Below are 17,950 nucleotides of genomic sequence, written 5' to 3'. Positions count from 1 at the left end.
GTCAATGGTCCCTCACTGCACATGCCGGAGCCAACGTGCGCATGCGCGAGACCCGGCTAGCGACGGGCGATCCGTCGCTACGGGTCTCGCACCAAAAGGGGGCGGTTGTCGATTTTGATTGACAGCTCGCCCCGTTTTGGAGGCGGGCAGAGGGGGTGGCTACACAAACTGAGCAGGAAGCTCTCTGGGGCTTGCGACGGACGAGACCCTACCACAAGGGTACATACATACATACACACATACATACTACCTTTAAATTGCTTGTTCTGAAAAGCTGTTCTATAGGGTAAGTGACAGAGAGACAGAATACAAGAGTAGAAAAAGGGAAACATGCATTGCAGGGTATGCATGCAGCTGAGGGAGAATACAGGCAGATCACAGGTACCTCAGTAGTAACTTTGTAAGACAGTAATTTACAGGTGTACTGGTAAGAGAGAAGGAAAACATGAGAATTAGTGCACTAAGCAAAGACAATGACTGATAAAATGCAGAGTGAAGCGTTACATAGATTATATTACAAAAGTAAGAAAAGTAGTTAGTAGTAAAGTTAGAGGTAAATATCCTACTACACGGTGTGGGTTACAAACTACAGTATTTCAAGCTCAAAGTCCTTCAGGACCTTGAATTCAAGAATAGTCTGTTGTTTTCCACTTTCATTTTTCTTTTCTTGGCTGCGAGATCATATTATGGAGTCTATGCACTAAGCCTTAGATGGAGATAAAGGACCTGATTCAGACCCACTCGCTAGATGCGTACGTTTGCATTCAGCGTATGCAAATCCGGCCAACCCACGGCAAGGCATAAGCACGCCCACTATGTCTTGGCGTGCGATCGCTTTGTGTATGCAGACGCTCACCAGCCTGTCTGAAGACGCCTACTTGCACACGTCATCTCCAGGTAGTGTATGTAACCATCGGTACATTGGGTACCATCGGATGCGATCGCAGCTCTTGTGGCAGACAATACCCTACCGCATCCACTGCGAGCACTTCAGTGTAAAATCCAGCCATGTGACGTGTACTGTGACGCTGCCTCTTAATTATGCATTCCTCTGAAACGGCGTTGAGAAGCTCAGGCACGCCTGCGTTCGCACCTCGACTCCCCCGTTTTTAATGGCCAGCCCTTGTCACCACCCACAAACGGCTTCTCCTGTCACTCACTCTGCTGGGCTGTCTATGCGCAGTGAGCGAACGCATCCCAATCTCTCGCACTGGTTCGCGCATGCATACTCATGCGCAGAATGCAAAAATCGTCCACCTACGAGCGAACGCATCCTAGCGAGCGGGTCTGAATCAGGTCCAAAGTTCCAAACAATCAGCTCCTAACTGTCACTTTACAGGCTGTGTTTGAAAAATTACAATTAAGAACTGATTGGTTGGTACTCCATCCAAGGCATAATACATAGACCCCTAAGGGTGGAAAAAGATAAAGACATATGGGGGAGATTTATCAAAGCTTGATGAGAGAAAGTGGAGAGAGATAAAGTACCTACCAAAATGACAGGAACTGATTGGTTGATATCTTATCTCTCCCCAAACTTTGATAAATCTACCCCATTATCTTAATTCTAGGCCTTACATCACACAACCTGCAATGTCAGTAAGGGTGTGGAGTCTCTTTATATCACTGTATATAAAACTCTAATTACCACAACATTGTATGTATACAAGTAGTTCTTTCAATGTCTATATGTGGGCATTTTTCTGAAATATGAAGAAAAAATAAAGACTGTGTCAAAAACATACATGTAAAAAAATTCTCAGCTATCATCCAGCATAATTCTGAGTTGAGCGCAAAGCAAAAAAAACAAGTAAGTTTGCACCTTGGTAAAACCATGCTGCACTGCAGGGGGGGAAGATTTAATATGGGCAAATAAATTTAGATCTGAGAGGTGTACACACTTAGATCTACATTGCAGTGTAACAATAAAGCTGCCCAGCATCAGTGGACTACATGCAAAAACAGCCAGTATTTACCTTGTATGCAAATGTATATACACCCCTTGCATTGCTACATGGTTTGTCCAGGTGCACAATTGCCTGCTCTTTTTTTTGCCTTGCTCCCAACTCAGAATTGGCCCCTAAACCTCAATAAAAAGCCTGTAAAGAAGGTGATGTTTGAATTAATAAATGAATTACAATGTTGTTACAGGTTTGAGCAGTAACATTCAGAACAGACTGAATGGGAGAAGACTTGCCAAAGAAATTACAATAGGCAAGAAGATAAATGATCAAATTGTTTATATACTCATAGGTATATATGTATAATTCCCTTTGTGTTAGAGAAACAACCATCTGGCTCTGATAATAGATTGTAGAAAACTAGTCTATATGTGAAAAGCTCAGTCCTTGATCAGACTTTTATGGCTTCTCCAAGCCTTTGGATGTGAACACAGATTACTTACACTAGAATCATCCATACGGTCGCGCCTCTTACTTTTATGGGTCTCATAATCATCCATAAGGGTTTGCATGAGATTTTTAGGTCGCTGAGATGCAGTGGCATCTTCAAGCAGATCATCAGTTGGTGTGGGGAAACTCTCTCCTTTTGGTGAAGTTGGAGTCCTTACTTTCTCTATTTTGCCTGCAATGATAAGAAGGGACGGCATTAACAATGTGAAAGTACTAAAAAAAAAAGTCCTGTTAAAAGTATACAAATATTATCTTTTATTATGATGCTTCTGAGATAAAATGAGTAAACTAGACTGAACGGGTTGGCTATGATATGTCCGCAGTCAAAATGTCGACGTTGACCATGTCAACACTCAACATGTAACACTGATGAAATGTTGACATATCATTCCTGGTGGACCAGAGGTGACTTAAGGCCCCTACACATTTGGCCGATTCCGACGCATCTGAACAACAAATCGTTCAAATTGTCGTGTGTATGCACTATGTGCGCTCCCGTGACATCGTCCGTCGCATCTTCAGATCTTTTGTACATGCAGGAAGATCTTTCAGATTGTGCAGTGTGTTGCATTGTATGGTTAGCATTCTAATGCTGATGCAAGATATATAATTTGGTCGTTTGTTAGATTGCACAGTGTGTATGCACTATATTGTTTGTCCGGGAGTTCAATGGAAATCGTTGATGACATTGCGTCGTTTGCAAGTCGTCTAGTGTGTACCTAGCATTACCTGCTACCAACAGCATTGCTGTAAACAAGCCTATCAGTGACACAAACATCAGCAGACGGGGGTCACGTGGTACAGCTCAGTGCACTGAGCTGTAATCTGGAGCTCAGGAGAATCAATCTGTTTGCAAGGTACATAGCACTACTTCAAACACACAGACACGCTGCCACTACACTACAGGTAACAAGGGGTAAATTTACTAAGATTTGTGTTGGTCCTGATTTGCATTTTCTGGTGAAAATATAACTTTTTTGCAAATCGGGAATTTACTACCATTAAACTCGGGTGATTTGTGTTCATTTTGGTGTTGAAATCGGGTGGTTTAAAGCCGCAAATTCGGCCATTTTGAGCTTTAGAAATGATATCACCATCGGCTTAATTCGGAAGTACTTTTCACTTATTTCTGCATAAATCGGGAATTTACCATTATCCGTTTCCTCAATTCGGCCTTTTTACAGTCAAATCGGAGACTCAATAGAAGTTTTAAATGCACCACCTCATGGGCTGCGAGTTGCATTCCAACATACACAAATCAGTGTGATTTGTGTATGCTTATGAATAGCTAGTGTGTTTTAAGGGTTAAATTTAAAGAAAAAATTGACGTGAGGTCCCCCCCTAAATCAGAACAAGCCCCGGACTTTTCATAGCCAGTCCTGGTTGTCTAAGTACAGGGAAAAAAAATGCGTAGGGTTCCACTGTACTTAGTACAACCAGCACTAGGCTCTGGGAACTAGTCCTGGTTCTGGAATTACAGGGGAAAAAAATGCATAGGGTCCCTCTGTAATTCCCAGAACCAGCACCGGACCCTTTCTAGCGGGGGGATGATGCCACAGCCAGGGGAGCCCTTACACCGGGCCCCCCAGCCGCAGCATCAGCCCATACCGCTAGTCAGCCAAGGCCAGGGATCCCTGGGGAGTTGGGGACCCCCCCCAATAAAGAGGTCCCCCTCTCCAGGGCACACCTAGCCTAGGCTGATAGCTCGGGGCTATCCTCGCCACCCCTGAACGGTGGGTGGTGGGTTGATACACACAAACACACACACACATTCACCTACATTACCAGGAGTGGTTCCCTTGTCCAAAGTAGGCATCCAAGGTCTTCAGAATACAAAAAAACGCAAATACCGACCCACGCAACAGATACCAACCAGGATGGTTGATAACTCCTGAATGAAACGCTCAGACGTGGCTTCTGCCTTTATAGAGCCGTATCTGAGCATTCATTGGCTGAGAGAGGTGAGGCCCCGCCTCTCTCAGCCAATGAACGATTCTTGTATTGAAGTCAATGGTGGGAGCCACAGGTTACTAAAGTTTATTCTGCGGTTCCTATATATAAACCTTTATTTTGAACCATACCATATATATTCTGTATTCTGTGCAAGAAAACACAAGTGTGCCCCAACAAAGAGTCTTCCGTCTTTTTCTAAACATATTCCATGAATGTACTGACTCTGGGGAGTACTACCAACTTCATTATTACTGTTCTGAGGGATCTATTTATATACATTGTTGGTCACTGATATTTTCACACATAATTGAAAAAGTCCAGTGCCATGTCAATTTGCCTCTTTGTGACTGCTCCCGATAGCCTCAGGTCCCGGCGGTCATGTGACTGTGACTTTCCGGTTCAGACCTCCGATCCTCCGGCGTTGGGGTGAGTATGTCTCCCCCATCCCTATTCCTAACCCTATTGTTGACACTGTGTCGATATCATAGCTGACATAATCTTGGTGTCAACATTATGGGCGGCAAGGGGAGAAATGCGTGTTCGACCGCATTTCTCATATGCACCAAGCCCTGGAATGCGATGCACTCCGGGATTTAGTTGCGGTGGGTAACGCCATCTTCTGATGGCATTACTCTATAGAAGTCTATGGGCTTCTATCGGTAGAGTGATGTGAGAGGGATTCATTCGGAGCAACTCTTTGCTTGCAGTGTGATTGACAGCCCGGGAGTGTTTGGGGGAGACGGGCCGTGAATGTTTATGGGGCATGTCATATCCTGTGTCTGCAATCCCATATGCAATAATTATGGCTCAGGGTCCCAGTTCCTATGGCCATTCTGCAGGGCCATAGAGCTCACTCAGGACTGCGATAAGCGAATGATCTGCGATCTGGGAGGTATGCACAGATGCTAGGGCGGCTCAACACATCTCCTGGTGTCTGCAACATTTGCATATATTTTAGCACGGCAGCTGCGTACACATTCACCGCCATGGCGGCATTAGCATATAACTCTGAATCAGGCCCTATGTTCCAGGTCTAAAAAACACAAGCAGGCAGCAATATATTTGAAATATACATGTAAGTGGACATTTAAAAAACAGACCAAGGGAGAAGGGATGTAATAGCCTGCAAATTAGCGGCAATTTCTTAGTCACTGCAAATCGTGGTGATTTTACCGTGACTTGGGACTCTAAATTGTGATTTGGAGGTTGCGTTGACCAGCTGACAGAGATATGTGATGGGATATGAACCTACACATCTGGTGTCTCTTCAGCAATTTTCTTAAACTAATCAATAAAAATAAAAGGATCCCCCACCCCCCCCATTTCCATTAACATCATTAAGCATTAGCACCAAGGGCAGGTGGCAATACAGCATTGGGGACACTCTCCCTGCGGCCTCCCAACCATTTGCAGCCAGCCAGCACAGGGCAGGAATTCCTAGGGGAATAGGGCCCACAAAAAAGGCCAGTCCCCACTAGGGCTAACTAATCTCATGCTGGTAGCACTAGGACTATTCCCCACACCCCTTGGGCACTGAATTTGGGGTTTATAATAATAATAGATGAATAACAGAATTTATATTGTCATTTGGTGCACTACAGGTCCCAGCTGACCCTATCATGCTGTGCTACCTCTAAGGAGCTCCCATTGCAAAGTCAGACCACTCTTTGTCACTACCATAGGAATGAATTGGAGTGCTCTGATTGCTCAGAGCATGCTGTCAGTAGTAAAGATGAAAACGAGGGGTGTGGGGGAGTTTCATTTTATTTTTACATCTGCCCACTTCTATCTTCAATATTCTAAAAATCAGGATGGGAACTTGCGTCCAGTCGATATTGATTTGTTTTTTTTTTGTGACTTTGCATCTATTCGCATTCTATTACATGGAGTGTCTTGAAACTTGCAGAGAAAATCACTGGAATTGCAACAGTTTTGAAAGAAAATAGGAGGCTATTACTGTTTCCCAAGGGGGTCTCTCTCAATTTGGCAATGTATTATCTATAAAACTGTATAACCTACCACTGCGCTCCCTTATTGCAGCAGCCAATTAACCTGGGCACCAAAAAAGTGAAACCCAACTCTAATTACAAAGACATAAAGAATAAAAGGTTGTGCCTGATGGTCAATACAATGCAGGGGCATCAGAACGTTTTTAGGTTGGGGGGGCCATGATATAATTTTGGCGCCTCTAAATCACTGAAAGTTGCCCTCTCAGGAGCAGCTGCAATAACCCACGACACCACTTACTTGATGCAGGTATAAAACAGTAGTAATGCAGGGATCTCACCAGCAGGAGCTATACAGTGGCAGCCTGGAGCGTACAAAGTTTCCTGGGTGTTGTAGTGCATCTGGTACAGAATACACCATAAGGCTCTAAACTCCCTGTGAGGGTAGAAGAGTGCTTGCACACCTTAGAAGTGGTGGTACAGCGTAGGTAGACAGCCCGTGTGGCTGTAACAGGCTCTGGGGAGCCTGGGGTGCATCCATGACTAATGGACGGTTGTTGCTAGATCCAAGCTGGAGAATGGACCTCTAACGTCACAATTACGTGACTGCTGCAGCAAGGCTGGACTGCTACCAGTGTTACTTTACACGTGGGCATAGAGGGGGAATATAAGCCTGCCCGAAACATAGCGAGGGTACACTTTTGGCCCCCCGTTCTTAACCTTGCCCCTCCCCCTTTTGTCGCGGGACACGTGGTTGTGACATCAGAGGTCCTTAACAGCACCTCGTTCTAGACCTAACCGCTAATGGATGCCGGTGACGAGAGACCCGTGGCATAACCGCGCATACGCAGCAGCTCATATTCCAGAACGGAGCTGCTGTGAGAGCCACAGCTGGTGCTAGTGCCCGTCGTCTCTGTAATATGTGACGGAGACAGCGCAGAGCTTTGCTCTCCCAACAGCATTGACTAGCACGCCTCAAATGTTTGGGGAGGGGGAACCGCCTCCTTAACCCCCTCTCCTGTTCTGACGCCTATGATACAATGTAAAAATATATAATCAACTGTAAATATTTGTTGTACTCTCCATAAGGATTCACAATGGTGGAGACTCAAATAACATGAAAGAAAAAAAAGTAACAAAAATATTCAGAACTTTATATATTCTTTAAGAACCTATGTGATCACAATCAAATGTGACCGCATGCATGAACCAACTGAATAATGATGGTGATTTGGTAAACACAGTGACCGAAGGTGTTATTCTTCTTCCACCAACAAATTGCGGCAATCAAACAAATACACCATTGGGAATTCTGTGGAGTACTAAAAATATTTATATTTGATTACATTTTAGTATATTTGCTTACATTGTATTGTATCACCAGAACACCTTGTATTCTTTTTGCCAATGTATTAGTTTATTGAAAGTTACTCCAGTTATTGAGGCAGCAGATTTAAAGTGGATGCTGAGATTGCTGCAATCACGCTGCTTCACACAACTGGCGCCCTATTACATAAACCCAATATGTTAGACCAATGTGTACCAATGTCCCATTATTCTGCCTAAACTAACCTCTTCTGGTATTCCTTAATATAGACTTGGACAATGCATCTATAAAGGTGCATACACACACAACGATTTTTTTAATGATGATCGTTAAACGATATCGTTTAACGATAATCGTTTGAAAAAATCGTTCACTTTCTGAGTCAAATGATGAACGATTATTGTTCATGCGCGTTCACGTTTGTAGTTTGTAGTTCATTCAGACTTGTCAACTCAACGATTTTCATTAAGTTAATATGCAAAAATCGTTTGTAGTTCATAAAAATCGTTCATGACATTTAGTAAATGAACAACTTTAGTAAACGATTTTAGTTAATTTTTTCAAGGGAAAAAATCGTTTTACTAAAATCGTTCATTAAAAAAATCGTTGTGTGTGTTTGCAGCTTAAGAAATACCACTACATGACCACACAGAAGCCTAGATACCAATTACACTGATTCTAGAGCCTTAAAACTTCTGCTTCACTACCTACAGCTTTGTCACATTTAAAAAAAAAAGTATTTATATAATTAAAACCTGGCATTGTGCCATTCCTGTAAGCCAACACATTGCCATCTCCTGCCCTTTCATTGTTACATTGTGTTATCCATTTAAATAGGTAATGAATAGTGAAGACTCTCTCTGCAATTAGGTCAGTTATATCCAATGTCCTCAATTCAAACTACAGGTACTGCAATTACTAAAAAGTAAAAAGTTTTGTTTGTACGAAATTATGAAGTTACCATTTTTTATATTGTCATCCATGTACCTTATTATTATTATAATTATTATTATTATTTGCTTTTTGAATTGCTTTTATCTGACAAACAGATCACACAGTTTGTGAGACTACTGAACACAGTGCCATTGCCTACAATAAACATATGTAAACACTTTGGTCATTGTGTTTCAAAAACATATACAGTATATGTAGTTGGATATCCTAAAAATACAAAGATCTGTTTGTTTAATAATCTACTGCAGAGGTTCTCAAACTTGGTCCTCAGGACCCCACACAGGTCACGTTTTCCAGGTCACCCAGCAGGTGCACAGGTGTAATCATTACTGACTGACACATTTTAAAAGAACCACAGGTAGAGCTACTTATTTCACTTGTGATTCTTTGAGGAGACCTGAAAAACAAGCACTGTTTGGGGTGCTGAGGACCAAGTTTGAGAACCTATGATCTACTGTATCCATATTGAATTATTTTTCACTGAAGTAATAAATGACCACTAGATGTCACCCCACTAATGCGAAATACATTTGTAACATATAAGCAAGGTTTTGGAGTTGCCTGACAAACTGGGCTGGGTGTGAAGCTGCTACAGTAGCCCAAGTATTTTTCCTGATGATTTCTGACACACACTAAAGGGGAGGCAGACTTTCCTCTTTCTATTAATGTAGCAGTTAATTGCCACCTAGCACAAACTGTACATACTGTGCATTTAGCTGGGGAGGCAGCGAATGCCCTTCTCCAAAAGTTAAATATGCATGAACAGTGCTGCATGTGAGCTTTTATATGTATTCTTCTGCTGATATAAGTGGTTTTGACTAGGTTCTAACCTATGTTGCGTTTTTACATAATGGAGATGTAGTCAAAAGATTGACAATCACAATGTTGACAGTTGTGATGTCGACATTTTCAGAATATTGACATGTGAAAGGTCAACATTGTCAGAATGTTGACATTAGGGTTAGGCTGCGGATGGTAGGGTTAGGGGAAGCGGGGGGGGAGGTTAGAGTTAGGCTGCGGGTGGTAGGGATAGACTGTGGGGGGAGGTTAGGGTTAGGCTGCAGGGGGGGGTTAGAGTTAGGCACTAGAGGGAAGGTTAGGTGTAAGGATTAGGGTTAGGGGAGAAATACTCATCAGAATGTTGCAGTGTTGGAGGGCTGACCTGGAAGTGATGGTCACATGACCATCGGGACCCAGAAGTTGCACTGGATTTGCTGCGGCTGTAGTAAGCAAGTAAGGCATTGCTGGGCCTCGAGGGACAGTATGTCGACATTCTAATATGTCAACATTTCATCACTGTCTGCATGATGAATGTTGACTTGACTAACGTCGACATTATGACCATGTCCACATCTCAAGCTAAATCCCTACGGGGACGTGCCCAGGAGGGTGGCATCTTCTGTTCTTAGGAATATAACAGTGCTCCTCTTTGAAAATGGGGCGTGTAACTCGCGAACATTTTCCACAAGATCATGCCATTATCCATGAGACCATGCCCACACCCCCTTTTTAAACAAGCACAAATTTCCCTTTTCTTACTGCCAAAAAGTGGGAGGTATGAGCATAGTTTTTAAAATGACGGAAGTTGATAGGTTGCTTTAAGCAACTACTTCACTTTATCCCTCTCTCTAAGAGGCTGGATACATTTCCCTGTCACTTAGGTCCACCTACAACTGCCAAGAATTTCCTACTGTTAGCGCCAGCCCTGCCATGCAGTGGTGTCACTAGGGTGGATGACACCCAGTGTGCCTACTCACCCTGTCACCACCAGTCCTGGAGTTCTTGTGCGCTACCAAGGTGTGCTCGTTGACAAAAGGGGCATGGCCTCGTGACCATGAAGCCAAACCCCATGTTGTATGTCATTTTGAGGGCATGAGTGCGAGTCATGCCCCCGCTTTTGTAACACTGGGGGCTTGCCCAGCACTCCGAGATCTGCTGAGTAGCCTCCCAGCCTCTCCCTGATCTGACTGCTGCTTGGTAACACCATTCAAGGGGTTGACACCAAAATAGCAGAGCAACTCTGCTATTTTGGTGTCAACCCTTATATGGTGTCACCCGATGCAACCCGCACCCCTCTAGTTGCGCCACTGCTGCCAAATTGTCTTGGAGCTATTACTTCAGGACTTCACATAGGGACTGCTTCAGAGATGTACACTAATGGCATCACTGCTGCCAATGTTTGTGCAGTGTCTATGCCAAAATATGCAAATGACGCAACAGCTGGGATTTGTATCGAGACACCCACCAGCGGCTTTACAAACCCAAGGGACTGTGCACAAAGAAGCCGTATCGGGCACAAATCAGGAGATTATCGGAGTTCTGAGTAACCCTATGGCACTCCGGGGCCATTTTTACTGCATGCACCAAAAACGGTCGGACACGTCTGCTTTTGAGTGCCAACTCCCTGTTGCTGCCCACAAACAGTCCTTGTCTGTCAATTACTTTGTGAATGAATCCTCACTGCGAGCGGCAATGGAACTTGACGCATGCTCAGTGCACCGATAATCGCTCAAGTGCGTAAACATTAGCATTGAGGCCCATAGGCACTACAAACATTATAAAACATTGCAGCGTAATACATTTTTAAATGTTAGTCTCATACTCTTTCGTTTACTTCGAAGTCTACTGGGTCTTATTCAAAACTGTGGTTAACAACAATATAGACACTTTGCACACCACATCAGTCTTTGTAAATTGAATAAAATTGAGTGTTCCTACCACAGCAATAACCATTTCCTGTGACTAACCTGAATGTGAGATGGTGTTCCTAACACTAAACTATAATCACCGCTGCTATAATATTTACACTTTTTGGTGCTTACTATACTATACACAGCATATTTCCTATGTAGCCACAATGCAACACAGAATTGCCTACTGTACCTCATTTTCCTGAGATATGATGTGAGGTAATAAAAGAAGAGGTGGACATGACTTGATGACATCACGTCTAATTGCGTTGTGTTCACCGAAGTGGACAGGGCTTAAAGTGAAGCACACACCTTGGCCTTCTGGGAGAATTGACTGCTTTCCTAGGAGTCCAGAATATATTTCCCTAGTGTGGGACCCTCTTGGAAATTCTTGGAGAGTATGCAATTACTGGTATTACAGACCCGTCATACGCAGTCTCGCTAGCGGTAGTGCCCAGAGTTGCCAGGTTCTTTTGTGCCATTACCTTATTTTCCCCACATATGATTGGAGGGGCAGATCTCTGGAAGGCAGTGAGTGGGCACACAGGATGTGAGGCATTAGTGGCTGTTGGAGACCTGAGTCGGGTGTGCACGTGGTGTAGACGAGTGACACTGTCCGGCTCTCATTGCGCACGTCCTATATAATAGATTTTGTAACTATAAAATTGCCTGCAATAATACTATTAGACTCGGAACACTCTACAATGTATATCACATTTGGCCAACTTCTCCCATCATACTATATAAAGCTCGGAGTTTACTATTGGCATTCATGTAGCAGGCATCGTTCATATACCTTACCTATTCTCACCTTTTATACTGGCTGTATGCATGGTGAGTTTAATAGAATGGTGCTCAAATATGAACAAATAGATTATTTGTTTTCACTTATCTGCCCCATAAAATGTTCAATACAAATATAGTTTAATAAATGGGTAAATGGTGTAAAATGATCATTAGAATTATTTTTAATGAGAACATTTTTTTATGTGGCAATGCTTGTGTTACATGGACCCAGATCAACCAAGAAACCTAAATTGATGTGAGTTGTTGATCTTATTTCATGGCATTAATTGACTGTGTGAGTTTGTTTTTCCAGAAACATTGTTCTAGAGCAGCCACCAAAAAGGGAGGGCAGGTGGGAGCACTGTATATTGCAGATGACTGCACTGGCTATGACTCCTGTCCCATTAGTTGCCTAATATAATACTTACCCTTGCTGGTTTGTAAAGAAGAATGCAGTCAGCAGTAAGACTGAAAACTGAACACATGCCGAACAAAGGTAAAAAATTAGATCACGTGGGCATGGGAGACATAACATTACCAAGGATCTATTTAGAAGAAAGATGTCCCCCCTAAATAGCAGCGTTTGACCAAAAGTGAAAAGGTACTTTAACAGGATGTCAAAGCAAACTATTATTAGAGATTAAGGGGCATATGTATCGAAGCTTGACGTGAGATAAAATTGTGAGATATAGATCACCAACCAATCAGCTTCTAACTTACATTTTGCAGGCTGTGTTTAAGAAATGATAGCTTGGAGCTGATTGATTGGTGATATATATTTTAGGGGTGAGCGGGTTCGGATTTCTGAAATCCGAACCCCCCCGAGCCCCCCCGATCCGAGTCCGATCCGAGTCAGGCTCGACTTTTCCCGCCTGACTCGGATCTGACATCGAGGCAAAACGTCATCATCCCGCCTTCCGAGTCTCGCGGGTTTTGGATCCTATATAAGGTACCCGCGTCGGCGCCATTTTCTCACTCGGCTGTGGACAGTGAAGAGGGAGGGTGGGAGTTAGTGCTGTGTAGTGTAGTGTAGTGTAGTGCTGCTGTTGTCCACTACTTCAAAGTCCATAGGGGCTGGCTGTGTTGTGCTGTGCTGCTGTTGTTAATAGGGGCTGTGTCCACTACTTCAAAGTCCATAGGGGCTGGCTGGACTGTGTTGTGCAGTCAGTTCTCCATAGGGGCTGTGTCCACTCCAAAGTCCTGTGCAGTGTCCCAGTCCTAAAGGGGTGCTGTAGTGTTGTCCAGGGGGTGCTCTGTCCATCAGGGGTGCTCCCCCCAAGTGCTAAAAAAATAATATATTTTCTGTGTTTGTGAATTGTGTGCGCAGTAGCCGCACGTGCATCAACAAAGTAGTGCCAAGCGTGCGCCTGTGTCATAAGTAAAGGGCCGGCTGGCTTGACCGTTAAGGGTGCTGTAACCCCCGAAAGTACACTCCAGTCCAAACCAAAAAAAAAATTATTTTCTGTGTTTGTGAATTGTGTGCGCAGTAGCCGCACGTGCATCAACAAAGTAGTGCCAAGCGTGCGCCTGTGTCATAAGTAAAGGGCCGGCTGGCTTGACCGTTAAGGGTGCTGTAACCCCCGAAAGTACACTCCAGTCCAAACCTAAAAAAAAATTATTTTCTGTGTTTGTGAATTGTGTGCGCAGTAGCCGCACGTGCATCAACAAAGTAGTGCCAAGCGTGCGCCTGTGTCATAAGTAAAGGGCCAGCTGGCTTGACCGTTAAAGGGTGCTGTAACCCCCGAAAGTACACTCCAGTCCAAACCAAAAAAAAATTATTTTCTGTGTTTGTGAATTGTGTGCGCAGTAGCCGCACGTGCATCAACAAAGTAGTGCCAAGCGTGCGCCTGTGTCATAAGTAAAGGGCCGGCTGGCTTGACCGTTAAGGGTGCTGTAACCCCCGAAAGTACACTCCAGTCCAAACCTAAAAAAAAATTATTTTCTGTGTTTGTGAATTGTGTGCGCAGTAGCCGCACGTGCATCAACAAAGTAGTGCCAAGCGTGCGCCTGTGTCATAAGTAAAGGGCCGGCTGGCTTGACCGTTAAGGGTGCTGTAACCCCCGAAAGTACACTCCAGTCCAAACCAAAAAAAAAATTATTTTCTGTGTTTGTGAATTGTGTGCGCAGTAGCCGCACGTGCATCAACAAAGTAGTGCCAAACGTGCGCCTGTGTCATAAGTAAAGGGCCGGCTGGCTTGACCGTTAAGGGTGCTGTAACCCCCGAAAGTACACTCCAGTCCAAACCAAAAAAAAAATTATTTTCTGTGTTTGTGAATTGTGTGCGCAGTAGCCGCACGTGCATCAACAAAGTAGTGCCAAGCGTGCGCCTGTGTCATAAGTAAAGGGCCGGCTGGCTTGACCGTTAAGGGTGCTGTAACCCCCGAAAGTACACTCCAGTCCAAACCAAAAAAAAAATTATTTTCTGTGTTTGTGAATTGTGTGCGCAGTAGCCGCACGTGCATCAACAAAGTAGTGCCAAGCGTGCGCCTGTGTCATAAGTAAAGGGCCGGCTGGCTTGACCGTTAAGGGTGCTGTAACCCCCGAAAGTACACTCCAGTCCAAACCTAAAAAAAAATTATTTTCTGTGTTTGTGAATTGTGTGCGCACATAGCCGCACGTGCATCAACAAAGTAGTGCCAAGCGTGCGCCTGTGTCATAAGTAAAGGGCCGGCTGGCTTGACCGTTAAAGAGTGCTGTAACCTCCGAAAGTACACTCCAGTCCAAACCAAAAAAAAATTATTTTCTGTGTTTGTGAATTGTGTGCGCAGTAGCCGCACGTGCATCAACAAAGTAGTGCCAAGCATGCGCCTGTGTCATAAGTAAAGGGCCGGCTGGCTTGACCGTTAAGGGTGCTGTAACCCCCGAAAGTACACTCCAGTCCAAACCTAAAAAAAAATTATTTTCTGTGTTTGTGAATTGTGTGCGCAGTAGCCGCACGTGCATCAACAAAGTAGTGCCAAGAGTGCGCCTGTGTCATAAGTAAAGGGCCGGCTGGCTTGACCGTTAAAGGGTGCTGTAACCCCCGAAAGTACACTCCAGTCCAAACCAAAAAAAAATTATTTTCTGTGTTTGTGAATTGTGTGCGCAGTAGCCGCACGTGCATCAACAAAGTAGTGCCAAGCGTGCGCCTGTGTCATAAGTAAAGGGCCGGCTGGCTTGACCGTTAAAGGGTGCTGTAACCCCTGAAAGTACACTCCAGTCCAAACCAAAAAAAAATTATTTTCTGTGTTTGTGAATTGTGTGCGCAGTAGCCGCACGTGCATCAACAAAGTAGTGCCAAGCGTGCGCCTGTGTCATAAGTAAAGGGCCGGCTGGCTTGACCGTTAAGGGTGCTGTAACCCCCGAAAGTACACTCCAGTCCAAACCAAAAAAAAAATTATTTTCTGTGTTTGTGAATTGTGTGCGCAGTAGCCGCACGTGCATCAACAAAGTAGTGCCAAGCGTGCGCCTGTGTCATAAGTAAAGGGCCGGCTGGCTTGACCGTTAAGGGTGCTGTAACCCCCGAAAGTACACTCCAGTCCAAACCTAAAAAAAAATTATTTTCTGTGTTTGTGAATTGTGTGCGCAGTAGCCGCACGTGCATCAACAAAGTAGTGCCAAGCGTGCGCCTGTGTCATAAGTAAAGGGCCGGCTGGCTTGACCGTTAAAGGGTGCTGTAACCCCCGAAAGTACACTCCAGTCCAAACCAAAAAAAAATTATTTTCTGTGTTTGTGAATTGTGTGCGCAGTAGCCGCACGTGCATCAACAAAGTAGTGCCAAGCGTGCGCCTGTGTCATAAGTAAAGGGCCGGCTGGCTTGACCGTTAAAGGGTGCTGTAACCCCCGAAAGTACACTCCAGTCCAAACCAAAAAAAAATTATTTTCTGTGTTTGTGAATTGTGTGCGCAGTAGCCGCACGTGCATCAACAAAGTAGTGCCAAGAGTGCGCCTGTGTCATAAGTAAAGGGCCGGCTGGCTTGACCGTTAAAGGGTGCTGTAACCCCCGAAAGTACACTCCAGTCCAAACCAAAAAAAAATTATTTTCTGTGTTTGTGAATTGTGTGCGCAGTAGCCGCACGTGCATCAACAAAGTAGTGCCAAGCGTGCGCCTGTGTCATAAGTAAAGGGCCGGCTGGCTTGACCGTTAAAGGGTGCTGTAACCCCTGAAAGTACACTCCAGTCCAAACCAAAAAAAAATTATTTTCTGTGTTTGTGAATTGTGTGCGCAGTAGCCGCACGTGCATCAACAAAGTAGTGCCAAGCGTGCGCCTGTGTCATAAGTAAAGGGCCGGCTGGCTTGACCGTTAAGGGTGCTGTAACCCCCGAAAGTACACTCCAGTCCAAACCAAAAAAAAAATTATTTTCTGTGTTTGTGAATTGTGTGCGCAGTAGCCGCACGTGCATCAACAAAGTAGTGCCAAGCGTGCGCCTGTGTCATAAGTAAAGGGCCGGCTGGCTTGACCGTTAAGGGTGCTGTAACCCCCGAAAGTACACTCCAGTCCAAACCAAAAAAAAAATTATTTTCTGTGTTTAGCCGCACGTATATATCAAATCGATATAACATAAATGGAGGACCAAACTTTCTCCGATAAAAATAAAATAGAGAAAGATCAAGAACCACTTCCTCCTAGTGCTGAAGCTGCTGCCACTAGTCATGACATAGACGATAACATGCCATCAACGTCGTCTGCCAAGGCCGATGCCCAATGTCATAGTAGAGGGCACATACAATCCCAAATGGCAAAGTTCAGGAAAATGACCTTGAAAAAGACATTTAAATCAGCTGAAGAGAAACGTAAACTTGCCAATATGCCATTTACGACACGGAGTGGCAAGGAACGGCTAAGGTCGATCCCTAGTATGTTCATGACTAGTGGTTCAGCTTCACATGACGATGGAAGCACTCCTCCCACTAAAAAAATCAAAAGAGTTAAGCTGGCAAAAGCACAGCGAAGAACTGTGCTTTCTAAGAAGATATCACAAATCCCCAAGGAGAGTCCAAGTGTGGTGGTGGTTGCGATGCCTGACCTTCCCAGCACTGGACGGGAAGAGGTGGCTCTTTCCACCATTTGCACGCCCCCTGCAAGTGCTGAAAGGAGCACCCACAGTCCACTTGCTGATATGCAAATTGAAGATGTCACTGTTGAAGTACAACAGGATGAGGATACTGGTGTAGCTGGCGCTGAGGAGGAAGTTGGCGAGGAGGATTCTGATGGTGATGTGGTTTGTTTAAATCAGGCTCCGGGGGAGACAGTTGTTGTCCGTGGGATGAAAAAGCCCATCACGGTCATGCCTGGGCAGAAGACCAAACATTCCACCTCTTTGGTCTGGCAATATTTCTATCCAAATCCGGACAACAACTGTCTTGCCATATGTACCATATGTAAAGGTGAAATAAGTAGGGGTAGGGACGTCAACCACCTAGGAACATCCTCCCTTATACGGCACCTGCAGCGCGTTCATAAAAAGTTACTGTCAAGTTCAGAAACTTTGGCTCAGACCGTAAGCAGTCCAGGGACACCTAAATCCCGTTGTCCTGTTGTATCCAAGCGCCTGCAAACCACACCGTCAACTCCCTCCTCGTCAATTTCCTCCTTAGTCAGGATCGGAAGTAGTCCTGCAGGCCATATCACTGGCATGACTGACTCTCCTATCCGGGATTCCTCCGGAGGATCCTGCATTGCTACGCCTACTGCTGCCGCTGCTGCTGTTGCTGCTGCTGCTGGGAGTCGTTCATCATCCCAGAGAGGAAGTAGGAACACCACTACTTTTACTAAACAATTGACCCTCCAACAGTCCTTAGCGAGGAGGATGAAGTACGACAGCAGTCATCCTGAAGCAAAACGTATAACTGAGGCCTTGACTGCTATGTTGGTGTTAGACGTGCGTCCGGTATCCGCCATT

At 44.7% G+C, this 17,950-nt stretch overlaps 1 protein-coding gene across 4 annotated transcripts in view; it reads right to left on the bottom strand.

The window, feature by feature from the left end:
* The window catches only part of LOC148454088 (PALM2-AKAP2 fusion protein-like), a 174,358-nt gene that overhangs the window by 4,419 nt on the left and 151,989 nt on the right, over positions 1-17,950 (bottom strand). For 3 of the 4 annotated variants that reach the window (XM_088461268.1, XM_088461265.1, XM_088461267.1), the window contains exons 3-4: positions 2,405-2,583; positions 386-424 (exon numbers count right to left, since the gene is read on the bottom strand). In XM_088461268.1, coding sequence (XP_088317394.1) covers positions 386-424; positions 2,405-2,583 — 218 coding nt within the window. The remainder of the gene's footprint in view (positions 1-385; positions 425-2,404; positions 2,584-17,950) is intronic. The other variant, XM_088461266.1, reaches the window with a different exon arrangement.

The sequence above is a fragment of the Taudactylus pleione genome, unplaced genomic scaffold, assembly GCF_031769625.1.
Source record: "Taudactylus pleione unplaced genomic scaffold, aTauple2 ptg001032l, whole genome shotgun sequence".
Lineage (NCBI taxonomy): Eukaryota > Metazoa > Chordata > Amphibia > Anura > Myobatrachidae > Taudactylus > Taudactylus pleione.
This window is presented reverse-complemented; position numbering and strand designations above follow the sequence as displayed.